This window comes from Heteronotia binoei, chromosome 6, assembly GCF_032191835.1.
Source record: "Heteronotia binoei isolate CCM8104 ecotype False Entrance Well chromosome 6, APGP_CSIRO_Hbin_v1, whole genome shotgun sequence".
Taxonomy (NCBI): Eukaryota; Metazoa; Chordata; class Lepidosauria; order Squamata; family Gekkonidae; genus Heteronotia; species Heteronotia binoei.
The window spans coordinates 62,201,678-62,215,497 of NC_083228.1; the positions used below are offsets into that span (position 1 = coordinate 62,201,678).

General features: G+C 43.6%; 1 protein-coding gene across 1 annotated transcript in view; it reads right to left on the reverse strand.

Annotated features, from left to right (window-relative positions):
* The window catches only part of ATRNL1 (attractin like 1), a 1,015,273-nt gene that overhangs the window by 812,839 nt on the left and 188,614 nt on the right, over positions 1-13,820 (reverse strand). Inside the window, exon 13 of the mRNA XM_060241568.1 lies at positions 11,105-11,223. Coding sequence (XP_060097551.1) covers positions 11,105-11,223 — 119 coding nt within the window. The remainder of the gene's footprint in view (positions 1-11,104; positions 11,224-13,820) is intronic.

Consider the following 13,820-nt stretch of genomic DNA (forward strand, 5'->3'; position numbering starts at 1 on the left):
TTAGTATCCTGGTGCAAAGCAGTCGATCTGAGCCAGGAGTGGCACCGGATGCAGACAGCAGAAGTGATGGCCTTAGCCGATGCCTCCACCATGTGCTTTGCTGCAGCCAGTTGTTGCCTGGCTACAGCAAGGCCTTCTTTTTGTAACTTCTTGGCGGCAGCCTTTTTATCCTCACTCAAGGAAGAGAGAAGGGGGGAAGAGTTGTTCCCACACGGAGTACTGGTATCTAGACATGCACGTGGCACAATTAGATACCTTCACTCCGAGTGCCCCTGCTGAATAGACCTTGCGGCCCATGCCGTCGATCTTCTTCCCTTCCTTATCCGGTGGAGAGGAGTGGACCTTACGTGCTTTAGAGGAGGAGGAGACGACCACTGAGTTTGGCCTCGGGTGGGTAAAGAGGAAATCAGCTCCCGCCTCCTGGACCCTATACATGTGGTCCAGCCTTTTGGAGGAAACCGGCGTGGATGATGCTACTTGACTGCCTGGAGGATCACCTTGGTGACTGGTAATGCAATAGCTGTGGATGTGTTCCTTGGCATTATATCAAACACATTATCGTCCACAACTGGCTCTGGCTGAGTCACAGGCAGGTTGAGAGTGGCTGCAATTCTCCTCACAAGGTCCCCGTATGACTTCAGATCCTCCGACGGCGAAATCGGAAGATCCTCAGCCATCTGGAAGACCGGTGAGGGCTCCACGTCCTGGGCTTCGCTGTCTGAGGCTGATAACGATGATTCCTGGTGGGCGGAGGGCTTCAATAAAATCGGCGTCAATTCACTCGGGGGTGACCGGATTGGCGGCAATGGCCGTCGATGAGATTCGAGCGGGACCATGCGTCTTTCCGGGGGGATCAATACTGATGCAGATGCCTTCCGGGATCCGTGCGAGACCCGAGACATACAGGAAAACTCCGACTCCTGTTCCCACTCCGTAAATTCTCCTGGGTACCACTGGTACTGCGGGTAGTAAGAATACGGAGGTTGCCACCTACGTTGCTCCCACGGTGGTATCGGGAAACGGGGAGGTGCAGGGAGGGGTTCCACCTCTCGTCTCTCTCGGGACTTCATCTGTATAGCCTGGGCTATCGGTGCTGAGATTTCTACCTCCGATGCCGATCCGCTCGCGCTGAGCTGACGCGATCCAGATGAAGAAGATCCCTGAGTCAAATCGATCTCACGCTCATGCTCCGACGTCGACTGACGTGGCTGAGTCAGCGGACTGTGGTGCGGGGAAGCCAGGATCTTCCTCGGTGGTGTTGAGGTCACCGGAGCCGAAGCGTCGACCGAAGGCGAAGGAGTGCGGGGTCGCTTCCGCTTTTCCTTCGATTTTGTCTTCTTAGGTACTCGGGTCCCCGAGTCGTCTTGGCGCTTTTTAGCGGGCGTGTCCACCGAACCCTCACGGGAACGCTTTGTGGAGCCGCGCTCTTCCGGCAACTCGGACAGAGTTAGAATTGGAGCCACATCGGCTGATGTGATCTCCTGGGCCGGGGTGTCCGCCATCTTCAGTGCCGACGAGGTCAACGTCGATCCCTGCGGGCGAAGCGCCGATTCGGTCAACGCTGCCGACAGTCGGGCTGCTCGTTTTTTTCTCGTTTGTTTGGAGAAATGAAGGCAGGCCACCACACGATGTGCTTCTCCCAAACACAGCAAACACAAGGTATGGCCGTCTGGGGGGGCGATCTTTTTCCGCAAGCATGGCAGCGCTTGAAAAACCCCCAGCGACTGTCCATAGACGGTAGCCGCCAAAAAACCCACTCAGAGTCCTCTGAGGGGAAAAAACTAGGGGAAAACAAGGGAAGGAGAACCCCGAAGGGTAATCCAACAAACACACACAGAAAAACTTTTTTTTTAACTAACTAACTAACTTATCTATCTATTTACACTAATAAAAATAATAAACGGGCTAAATACGGCAAGAGAAGGCAAAGCCAAAATTCTCACCGACTGGGGAACACGAAAGGTAAACCTCTCAGCGCAGCGGTCAGAAAGGAAACTGGTGGGATCCCCACGCCGGCGCTGGTGAGCATGCGTACTGGGACGCCTGCGCATGACCATTGGCGCCGAGCGCGGAAAAATCCCGGGCTTTTCAGGTACCGATTCGGGGATCGGCGCAGGCGCATTATCCCATGAGTGTGAAGCACAGAGACCACGAAGAAGATCAGCCTCCATTTACTGCCTTATGACACTCTCACCATCATTCTCCCATTCTGACATGTTACTATTTTGTTTGTTTCCTAAGCAAATGCTATCCAGACCAAATGTTCTTTCAGTTTGTTAATTTCACTATGAGTTGTTTTTTCTAAACTAAAACCCCAGTATTCAGGTTACATTGCCATGTTGGCACTTTGCGATAAGTGGGTTTTGGGTTGCAGTATGGGCACTCGGTCTCTAAAAGGTTCGCCATCAGTGGCCTAGGCTATAAGAAGATTGCCAAGACCCTGAAACTGAGCTGCAGCATGGTGGCCATGACCATACAGCGGTTTAACAGGACAGGTTCCACTCAGAACAGGCCTCGCCATGATCGGCCAAAGAAGTTGAGTGCCCATGCTCAGCGTCATATTCAGAGGTTGGCTTTGGGAAATAGACATATGAGTGCTGCCAGCATTGCTACAGAGGTTGAAGGGGTGGGGGTCAGCCTGTCAGTGCTCAGACCATATGCCGTATGCTGCATCAAATTGGTCTGCAGGGCTGTCGTCCCAGAAGGAAGCCTCTTCTAAAGATGATGCACAAGAAAGCCCGCAAACGGTTTGCTGCAGACAAGCAGACTAAGGACATGGATTTCTGGAATCATGTCCTGTGGTCCGATGAGACCAAGATAAACTTATTTGGTTCTGATGGTGTCAAGCGTGTGTGGTGGCAACCAGGTGAGGAGTACAAAGACAAGTGTTCTTGCCTACAGTCAAACATGCGGGTGGGAATGTCATGGTCTGGTGCTGCATGAGTGCTGCCGGCACTGGGGAGCTACAGTTCACTGAGGGAACCATGAATGCCAACATGTACTGTAACATTCTGATGCAGAGCATGATCCCCTCCCTTCGGAGATGGGGCCGCAGGGCAGTATTCCAACATGATAACAACCCCAAACACACCTCCAAAACAACCACTGCCTTGCTAAAGAAGCTGAGGGTAAAGGTGATGGCCAAGCATGTCTCCAGACCTAAACCCTATTGAGCATCTGTGGGGCATCCTGAAATGGAAGGTGGAGGTGCGCAAGGTCTCTAACATCCACCAGCTACGTGACGTCGTCAAGGAAGAGTGGAAGAGGACTCCAGTGGCAACCCGTGAAACTCTGATGAACTCTATGCCCAAGAGGGTTAAGGCAGTGCTGGAAAATAATGGTGGCCACACAAAATATTGACATTTTGGGCCTCATTTGGACATTATCACTTAGGGGTGTACTCACTTTTGTTGCCAGAAGTTTAGACATTAATGGCTGTGTGTTGCATAATTTTGAGGGGACAGCGCATTTACACCGTTATACAAGTTGTAGACTCACTACTTTACATTGTAGCCAAGTGCAATTTCTTCAGTGTTGTCACATCTATGTTTTACTTAACTCAGAGTTGAAAAGGTCAGGGGGAATCAGGGGTAGGATGTATGATAATAAAACTGAGGTAACTCTGTAATCACACTAACTCCAGATCATTTGTTGCCAGCAAGTAAGTGTTTCTGCTTTTCAAAATGTCTTTCAAAACCTTTGAGGGAAGAGGCTTTCTTTTCAGTTTCTGCTTAAACACAGGCATAGGTTTCTGAGTTTCAATGACTCACAAAGTCTAGAAGACAGGAACATACAACCAAGTTTCCCAAATCCTTCTATATACACAGACCAGGGATGATTCTTTTTAAGAGCTCTCTCTCTCTTTTCACCAGGCAGGGATTACTTCTCTTAACTAGAAGCAATTTCCCTTTTGGACTTTAATGGTGATCCTTTCACTCTTTTTCCTCCTTCCCAGTTCACAGTCAGTGCTTAACAGTAAGGGTACACACACACAAAAAATGGCACTTTTCAAATTCAGGCTTGTTGAACCTGAAAAAAAATGGTATATTCTGATATTCCCAAATCCCAATATCAGTATAGTATCCCAATTCAATACATATTTAGGATTGCTGAATTTTTTGGGGCTCAGCTATACCCTATGGGGACCATTATAGTCAATGGTTCCCATGTGGTATAATAAATAATCTATCTGGGGGTTTCTGGAGCTCTGTGGGGGCTTCTTTTTTTTTGAGGTAGAGGCCCCAGATTTGCAGCATAGCTTCTGGAACCTCTCCTAACCCCCCCAGCCCAAGTTTCAAAAACACTGGATCAGGGGGTCAAAAAAGGAAAAAGGCATTTAAAGGGAACATGGTCCCTTTAATTGCCTTTTGCAAGCCACAGCTGAACTTCAAAAGCATTTAACCGGTTTGTGGTCCCTTTGAATGCCTTCTCCAAGCTATGGTTTTATCCAGCAAGTGTTTAAAGGGACTTTAAAAAATCTCTTTTAACATCATTTAATGCCAGCTATCCGGTGACCCCCAAAATTCCCAAATATTTTTGGGGGGTCAGTTGTATCAGCAGGATAAATGCCACAGCTGAAAAAATACCAGTAAGGTATTTTTCACGTTTTTTTCTGGCTTGGATAAACTGAATGCACACCCCTACTTAACTGTCAGCTCTGAACTGTCATTCCTTAACTTACTCTCAACAGACTTCCATTCGAACAGCCTGTCACGCAAAGGTTTTCAGATTCTATTAGGCATTAGTCCTTTACAGTCCATCACAACCTGTGAAGCAAAGCACCTTCCCCCCAAGGGTTAACGTTAATGGTGATGAGCCTAAGCTGGCCTGCAGGTGTCACTAAGTGATTCTCTGGTCTGCAGGCTTCATATCAATCTGAAAGTCAAAGACAGAGGACAGATAATTGGTTTCTCATAGGAACCTAATATCTGTGATGGGAGGGGGGGGAGACTGGAAGGTGATGTAATCTCTCGAAGTAACATGTCATCAGCTGACATGTTGGGCCATAAACTATAATTTGATTGTGGCCCTAAGGAAGAAGCTAGCTAAGATTTCCAAGGACTATAGGCCCAGACCAGGGGTGGCCAAACTTGCTTAACATAATAGTCACATAGAATAAATGTCAGATGTCTGAGAGCCACAAGACATGAACGGCAGAATTTGAGAGCTGGAAGGAAGGAAAATAGATGAGGGAGGGAGATGTGGAAAGAAAGCAAATTTAACTTTAAATGCATTTTCCAAGATTTAATGAAACAAATGCCTTCTCCAACCCAGTGAGGCAGTGGGGGTTTGAGAGCCACAGTTTGGCCACCCCTGAGCTCAGACTATGACCTGCAATTGGTGGAGACATAGACAGTACTGATTTGCGGCCTTCCTTTCAAAACTAAGGTTTTTGACACCTAATGTAGTTATGAACAGTGTCAGGTAGTTGAAGCTAGCTTTCTTACTTTTTGTCATGTGTGATTCATAAGTAGTGTGTTGGCAATAATTTCTTCTTATTGAAATATTTTGAATCAATTTAATATTATTTCATAAACAACTGTCTTGTTCTTGTGTGCATTGGCCCTGGAAGCCCACTGGATTAGCCTCAAGTTTCCTTGGCACAACCACATTCACCTCTATGGCTTACTCTATGTGGAGGAGATCCCTGACACCCTATCTCTTTGGAATCCTCGCAGGGATGTGAGGGCGATCTGGCTGCGACATCTGTCATCCCATTGATCGCCAGGGTTGATTTGGCTGATCTGGTTGCTAGGCGGGTGTCCCCTACCTCCCTCACCGCTCCATGTGCGTCCCTCCCAAAGCTGTGTGCTCAGTGGAAGAGGATGACCATACCAGATAGGAGTGTACCATTCTTTAGTCAAGGGAATTCTCTCAGGTATAAAAAAGATATACTCAAATAGGGACCATTTGAGCACAATGAGGTATACACAGGACCAACTGAATTAGGCCCCTTTTTGGAAGTAGAACATTTGACTGTAAGGAAAAGTAGGAAGCTTAGAAGCTTTACCTCAGCATATCAACTGTTTCCTGCAGTTCAGCATTGCTGATTTGTTTTGAAATTTCAAACTCACTGCTTTCTCAATAGATGTAATATATGATAGGGGAAAGTCCAAAATATAAATCATGTTCATTTTCCAATTGTTCTTATATAACAGGGCTTAAAAGATAAACACATAATATAATATACTTGCCCTGGTCCTTCTCTTTCTTCATTTCCTATCTAGGTTTTTTACTTTCAAATTTCATGGCAACATACATGAAAAATTACATAAAGCTGTTATTTGCAACTTTCTTTTCAAACATCACTCCAAACGGCTTTTCTAATATTTGTTTGCTTTTGAAAAGAAATATTTATCATAGCTATAAATGTTTCTTATCAATGCAGGAAAAATCCCCACAGAATTCTGATGTAATTCCAAGGGTTTGCCTTATCACAAGTAATTTTACTGTCCTGTCAAAGCACTACTGTATGTCACTGATAACACATGAGTAAAGTCAATCACTGCTGATAGCAATCTTCACATTTTATTTCTCAAGGGAATGTTTATTATGGTGGTAAGAAATGGGGGCAAAGGAAGATTTAAAAAAAATGCAACCAGGTAAAAAAGGATACATTTCCTATTTCCTTATCATAGGATATACACAAAATATACATAAACATGTAAAATTTTCTTATCAACAATTTCATATGCTGTAGACAATGTGCAAAATTATGAAAGATATAAACAAGCATCAATACTGGAATTTACATCTTATTTAAAATTAATCATGAATGTTTATTAACCAAGTTATCAATCTGAAATTTTTGGAGAAGATGTGTTAATTTAAGGTAAATGTACTTATTTAGATAACATACACTGAAGAGTTTAATTAAAACATTTTATCCTGCCTTTCTGTGTAAGTGGACTTAAATAGAAGCATGGGACTTATATGAAAGTCCCAACTTTGCCATGGATATTCTTAATGTTCTGTCTCAAATTAAGTCTAGAAATGTAACTTTTACAACTGGTAATTTCTGAATACATGTATGTCTAGTCACTGTTTTTGGATACATTTGTAATGGATACATTTTAGATACATTTGCAATGAGATGACTTAAAATATACTGAATTAAAAGTGTTTATAACATTTTAGCATTAACTCCCTAATGCTAAAATGTTATAAACACTTTTAATTCAGTATATTTTAAGTCATCTCATTGCAAATGTATCTAAAATGTATCCATTACAAATGTATCCAAAAACAGTGACTAGACATACATGTATTCAGAAATTACCAGTTGTAAAAGTTAGTGAAAAAATTCTGGGTGCAGGTTGGCATAGAGATGACAAAGATTATGGGAAGAAAAATAAGTATATCTAAAGCAATGGCAATTATTAATTTGGATGGTGTGGGATTAAGATCAAAAGAGGATAGTAAATGGATTAATTTGATGTTAGTAGCAGCAAGACAAGTGATAGCAAGGAATTGGAAAGAAGCTGAGGAACTGACAATCAATCATTGGAGGGATAAAATGAATAATATAATAATATTGGAGTATTTAACAATGAAGATACGAAGAATGAACGGATTAAAGGTTAGGGATCAGGAGGAGGGTTGGTTTAGAAAGATGGTGAGATATTTGGAAAAGTTTAAACAATTTAAGACGATTGGTTGGTTAATAAGAAAATGAATGGATAAGATGTTTAAATAGAGTGATGGAGTTGTATTTGGATGAAATGTTAATAGTTATAAATATATGGAATATTATAATGTATCTACGGCCTGGGACTCTCACAGAGGTGGAGTGGTGTTGGAATATATAACAATAAAAATTTTAATTAAAAAAAATAACATTTTAGCATACTTTACTTTTGAGAGAAAGATCCTGATTACTTTGTATGCATAATATTACAGCATTCTAGCAGGGCCTCCTAAGAGAAAAAAGTACCGTAATCCTTTAAGGCCTTTAAGGATAATTCACAACTTTTCTCTAAAATACTTTATGTTAATCTTTGGCCAATACTATCAGGAGTATTTGGCTGATCTGGTTGGCTAGGTGGGTGTCCCCTACCTCCCTCACCGCTCCATGTGCATCCCTCCCGAAGCTGTGGGGGTGAGTTGTCACCAATATGTAAATAACACCCAGCATTACATAATCCTCCAGAGGCAGCTGGAAAGGTTGCAGGCCAGTGTCTTGAGCTCAAGGTGCTGAGAGTGAACAAATTGAAGCTTAATTAAAACAAGATGGAAGTGAAGCTGGTTGAGAAGGTTTGGCTGGTGTTGATCTATATGGAGTTAAACTATCTTTAGTAAACTGATTGATGGACCTGTTGATGGACAAATGGATCCGTGCTATTGCTAGAAGCACCTTTTTTTCAGTTACATCTCGCTCATAAACTGCCTCCTTAGGTTTTTCAGTTTTAGCTGCACTGATCCACACTATCATAACCTCCGAAGTGAATTACTGTAAACTGTTCTATGAGAAGCTGACCTTTAAGTCAGGGGTGTTGAACTCATTTGGTATGAGGGTTAGATCTGAAATCCTTTAGACTTTGCCGGGCCAGGTCATGTGTGTCATAAAATGTAATGTCAGGTCTCAGGAACTTTATAAAGGACATAGACAAACACAATTTAAAAAAAAAAAAAACATACAATAAAACATGCTTAAAACATGCACTTGTTGGTCTTAAAGATGCTATCTTTGTTCCAGGCAATCCAGGCTCTTTCAGTTACACAGCAGAGCTACTGAGCTAAGCCTCTCTTCCTCCTTTTGGCTGAGGCTTCTCCCCCTCCTGGTCCCCTGGGGAAGGAAGGAAAGAGCCAGAGCTTCCTTTGAAGCAAGTTCTTCCTCCCCCTTCTTCCCCAAGGGAGGAGCCTTAGCCAATGGAGAAAATAGGGGCTTTGCTCTGTAGCTCCTGTGCGATTGAGCAAGTGTTGCAAAGCAAGCTGGGATGCAAGAGAGAAACAGAAGGAAGCATACAACAACCAGTTGCTTGGGAGCCTGATAGGAGCCCTCCGGGGCCCTGATACGGCCTCTGGGCTGCATGTTTGGCACCCCTGCTTTAGGATATCTGGGAAATTTCAGTTGGTATACAATGCAGCCGCAAGACTCCTGTCTGGGGTCAGCCATTCAGAACATACAATTCCAACACTGCATCAATGCCACTGTTTACCTATTTGCTTCTGGTTCAAATGAAAGTGCTGGTTATTACCTTTAAAGCCCTTCATGGCATGGGGTTTCATATTTATTAAACCATATACTCTCATACACCAGCTGCATTCGTCACAGTCTCTCCTTGTAGTGACCTCTCTAAGGATTATCTGCATGTAGGGTTACCAGCCTTCAACTCCTGGGAGACTGGGGAGTGGAGACTTATGCAAATTGAAATCCTCAATGCTGCAGTGTCACTTATGGCTGTGCAACCAAAAGTAATGTTGTGGCATCATGGGTAGGCTTGCCAATCACCAGATCCCAGCAGGGGTTCCCCGGCTTTTGCAGGCTCTTTCCTGTCCCCAGTCAGCTGGCCAGAGGGGTGAAGCCCCACCCCCACAGCCACCATGTGCCTTTCCACCTTGGAAAGCTTAGAAGACTTGGGAAGGGCTTGGGTTTTTTTAAAAGGTGTGTGCACCTTTAAAACTTTGGAGCTAGGCTGAATGGGGGTGGGGTGAGCCCACAGAACAATGTGGCTGTTGGGAGGAAGGGAAGGAGCCCCCTACCTCCATAGTTTTATATCCCCTGCAGAACTGCAGAACTAGGGGAGGGACGGTGGCTCAGTGGTAGAGCATCTGCTTGGGAAGCAGAAGGTCCCAGGTTCAATCCCTGGCATCTCCAAAAAAGGGTCCAGGTGTGAAAGACCTCAGCTTGAGACCCTGGAGAGCCGCTGCCAGTCTGAGAAGACAATACTGACTTTGATGGACCAAAGGTCTGATTCAGTATAAGGCAGCTTCATATGTTCATGTTCATAACTAGTTTGCACAGTAAAATAGAGAGAACCTCTGGTTTCCCTGTGTTAGTCTGAAGAACTTGGTTGAGTGTACAGCATTCAACTCCCACAGTGAGTAAATTGCCCCAGTTTACTTCAGTGTAAATTGCCCCAGAGTAAATTGCCCCAGTGTGTACATCCAAACTGTGTTTTATTTGGCTGCTTTGTGTTCGTGTGTGTGTTTTATTTTAAGGAATGGGAAAGTCTCCCAGCCCCAACACCAAAACCCCCAGATATTTTCTGAGTTAGACTTGGCAACCCTAATCATGGGACATTCTAGAATTTCCCAAAAACTCTGTAATAAAAATAACAGAGTCTCAAGAAATGCTAGAGCATCCCACAATGTGGGGTTGTCACTTCAGTTACGCAGCCAGAAGTCGCCTCACAGGATGCTGTTGTGTCCACATCCCCTCCCATGGTTCCTTATTCAGTGGTGCTGAGGGACCAAAGCAGAGACCAGGAAGTTGCCTACCAAAGTGGGCAAACTGGCCTCTCCATCTATATGAGCTTTTTCTAACAGGTCATGAACTTTTTCTGCGGTCAGCCAAGACCTGTGGAATGGCCTATTAGAACAGTACTGAGAACCTTAGATAATTATGACAAATCACATAAGATTAAAATTATTTGTTTGATTAGCAAGATGACCTGGAAAACAAGATGAACAAGTTTCATTATGTTTCTTTCCAGTTATATTAAAAGTCTTGGCAATTAATTCATGATGGATGTTATGTCCTGCATTCTAATCCCTATGTACAGCACAGTGCACGCTGCAGAGGCAACCAGTGGAACCCCACTGGTCCCCGGATGTAGCTCGCTAATACGCACCGCCAATCAAGATCTGTGGCAGGAAGTTTAACTGACCAGGATTGGACCTGGCCTCACGGAGGGTTGTTCCGGGGCATGTATATAATCGGGACCCGGCCCGCCATTCTCCCTCTTGTGATGTACCCACTAATAAAGTATGTTGCTTTCAACACGTCTAGTCACCGAGTACATTACAATGGAGCAATTTAATATGGATTTCAAACACCTGATTATATTGCGACATTTTAATTCAAAAGCACCAAAGAGCAAGCTAATGATTACAAAGCACTCAGCACTGTTAACAAACCAACGTCATAGTCATAAATACTCACCACAGTGCAGTTACTGTTTGCTGAAATGCACTTCTTGTCATCGCACCACTGACAGCCATTTGTATTGGCAGTACAGCTGGCACAGTCTGCATATCTGTAACATCTGTCATCTGCTGCAGCTATAATACAAATGAAAGATAAGGCAAAGCATCAAGATGAGGGACAAAGGATGTCACCCTTCTTAATTTGCACATTTTTAACAGCTGCTGGAAATGATACCCAGAGCTTACTCATTGTAAAAATGACCTTCAATTCAAGATTCAAGTTGCTCAACATATTCAATACATTTTACTCATACTTTTCATTGAATAGCTGCCACATCTTCCTCAAAACTTTTCTCATAACTGCCAAAGTCCACAGGAATATCTGTATTAATCCACCATAGCCAAAATAATAAAAATATTCTTGCAGCACCTTAATGAATTTATTGCAGCGTAAGCTTTTGTGAGTACCAGCTCACTTGACTGCATGTCTGCCAAAAATCTTTCTTGAACTATAATCCAAAATGTCAACACACAATACTGGGATACTACAACTACAGGAATAAAACTTTCCCAGGATTTGAAAGGATTGCTCAGGAACTGAATGTAGGAAATTTCTGTCATCCCTGTGCCAGCAGACTTCAGGTCCAAGATCTAATACAATATTTACAAAAATATATTTGGCATAAGAAACAAGAATGAAATCTGCTCAATATTTTCTGTAGCATAGTTATGTGTCCAAGAAATATGAAATAGCTCTAGTATAGTTGATCTTAGATTTCATTTATTTGTTAAATGTTACATGAAGCACTCAGTATGGTATACATCCCAGTTCATTCATCTCATTTTAGCTTCACTTTATTTTACTTTCCTTTGTTATGAAACTAACTTTACACTTCTGTTGAGCCTGAGATGATGCCATAAGCATAAGTAACACCAAATACATCTGGAAATTCAGTTCTTATGTTTCCTACCATCTCTATATACTGCTAGCAGCAACAACTCATAAAGCCATGATGATCCAGACCTGAATTATGGACAGGTCTGGTCCAAACCTAATGTGGGTTTATAGTACAAAGTTAGAGTCCAGTGGCACCCTTAAAACCAACAATGTTTTATTCAGAATGTAAGCTTTCATGTACATGCATACTTCATCAGATGATGAAATGGGGTAGAGTGAGCAGTGCTACATATAGCTGGTGGGCAGTGGTTAAGCATGCAATACAGTATAAAGTTAGAATCCAATGGCAAAATAGTGAAATTAAAAAACTGGAAGAATAGCAAGTTTGGTCTGAATAACATCAGTTGTATGAGAATACACCAAAGACAAGAAACATGTCAGAAATGGAGAATGATGGTGAGAATCCACCGTCCCAAGGCAATAATTCACATTTTAAATTGCACCACCATTTTGAAGTTTGGCTTCATTGTTACCACATTCCTTATACTTTTAAACAATTTTTGAACTGTCTATATGAGCACAAGTTTGTTAATTGACTGCTTGACTGTCAGCCTGGTGTTAGGGTTTCTAGTGCTCTAGGCCCACCCTGTCCTCCGCCCTCCATGGCAGCAAGGGCAAGCACGGCGACAGCAGGCGGCACAGCATCAAGTGCCTCTGAACACACCTGCTGCCATGCCACCCCCATCACCAAGACTCTGAATTTTAAAGAGGCTTCCTTCTGTACCTACCCAGAACCCTGCTCCATAAGGTTGTAGCCACCCACTTGCCGACTTCTTTCGCAGTCTCAGACTCCACTGGACAAAGCAAATGTGTCTTTGGACACCTTTGTTTTTGCTGTGGTTCTACAACACATGCCTTACTTGGGGAGGCTTACTTCTGAGCAAACCTGCAAAAGCTAGACCTGTTGAAACTTTTTGGAGGAAGAGATTGGGCTTTGTCCTGGAAAAGGGGAGCGGGAGGGGCAGTTGAACCCTCTCCCTCTCATCTCATCTCCAGTCCATTTCAAAATTGGTCATAATACTAAAAACTAGGCAAAGTTGCCCTCTTATAAAAATCCCAAAGGTAAGCTTTGACTTAAGATAAAAGGACAATGGAGGGCAAAGCCACAAAGAGAGCAGGCAGAGCCTACTGAAGCCAGCCCTGGCCAAGTTTTACTGCACATTAAAAAGTAACCAATGGATTTTTTTTTTTTTTAAAGAAAAATTCAGTGACACCTCTGAGCAAGGAAAGAGGATTGGCCCAAAAATGGACCCAGAAAGTTTGTCAGTTTCAGCTGCTGAGGAAAATGGGATCTCTCTCTGCAGGCTTCCTGTGACCCAAAACCACCTCCCAGTGCTGCTCAGATCTTGGCCAAACGTGTCCTCAGAAGTAAGCCTCCCAGAAGCTCCCCTGCTTTAAAGTTACCTTGCATACAGCTACCCTGCTCATAGTGTTTGCACAGAAGTAAAACCCAGAGAGGCTTACTCCTGGATCCACCAGCCCGATCTGCCCCCCATGGTGACTCAGGAATCAGCCCAAGGTGTTGTTTTTTTTTTAAAGGCAGATTTCCTAAAAGAACAACATATATCTGAGGAACGGTGCCTGTCCAAGAAAGCCCATCCCTTGGCCTTAAAAGGCACCAGAGTGGACTCCCACTTTTTGACAACAGGGTTGTTGACCAAAATTCCCTGGGATGGGGAGCTTTGGATAGCCTTAGATTCCTTGGCAGGACCCCCTCCATTCCAGACCCACTCCCCACACTACTCTCCCTTGAGAAAAGGCCAACAAACAACTA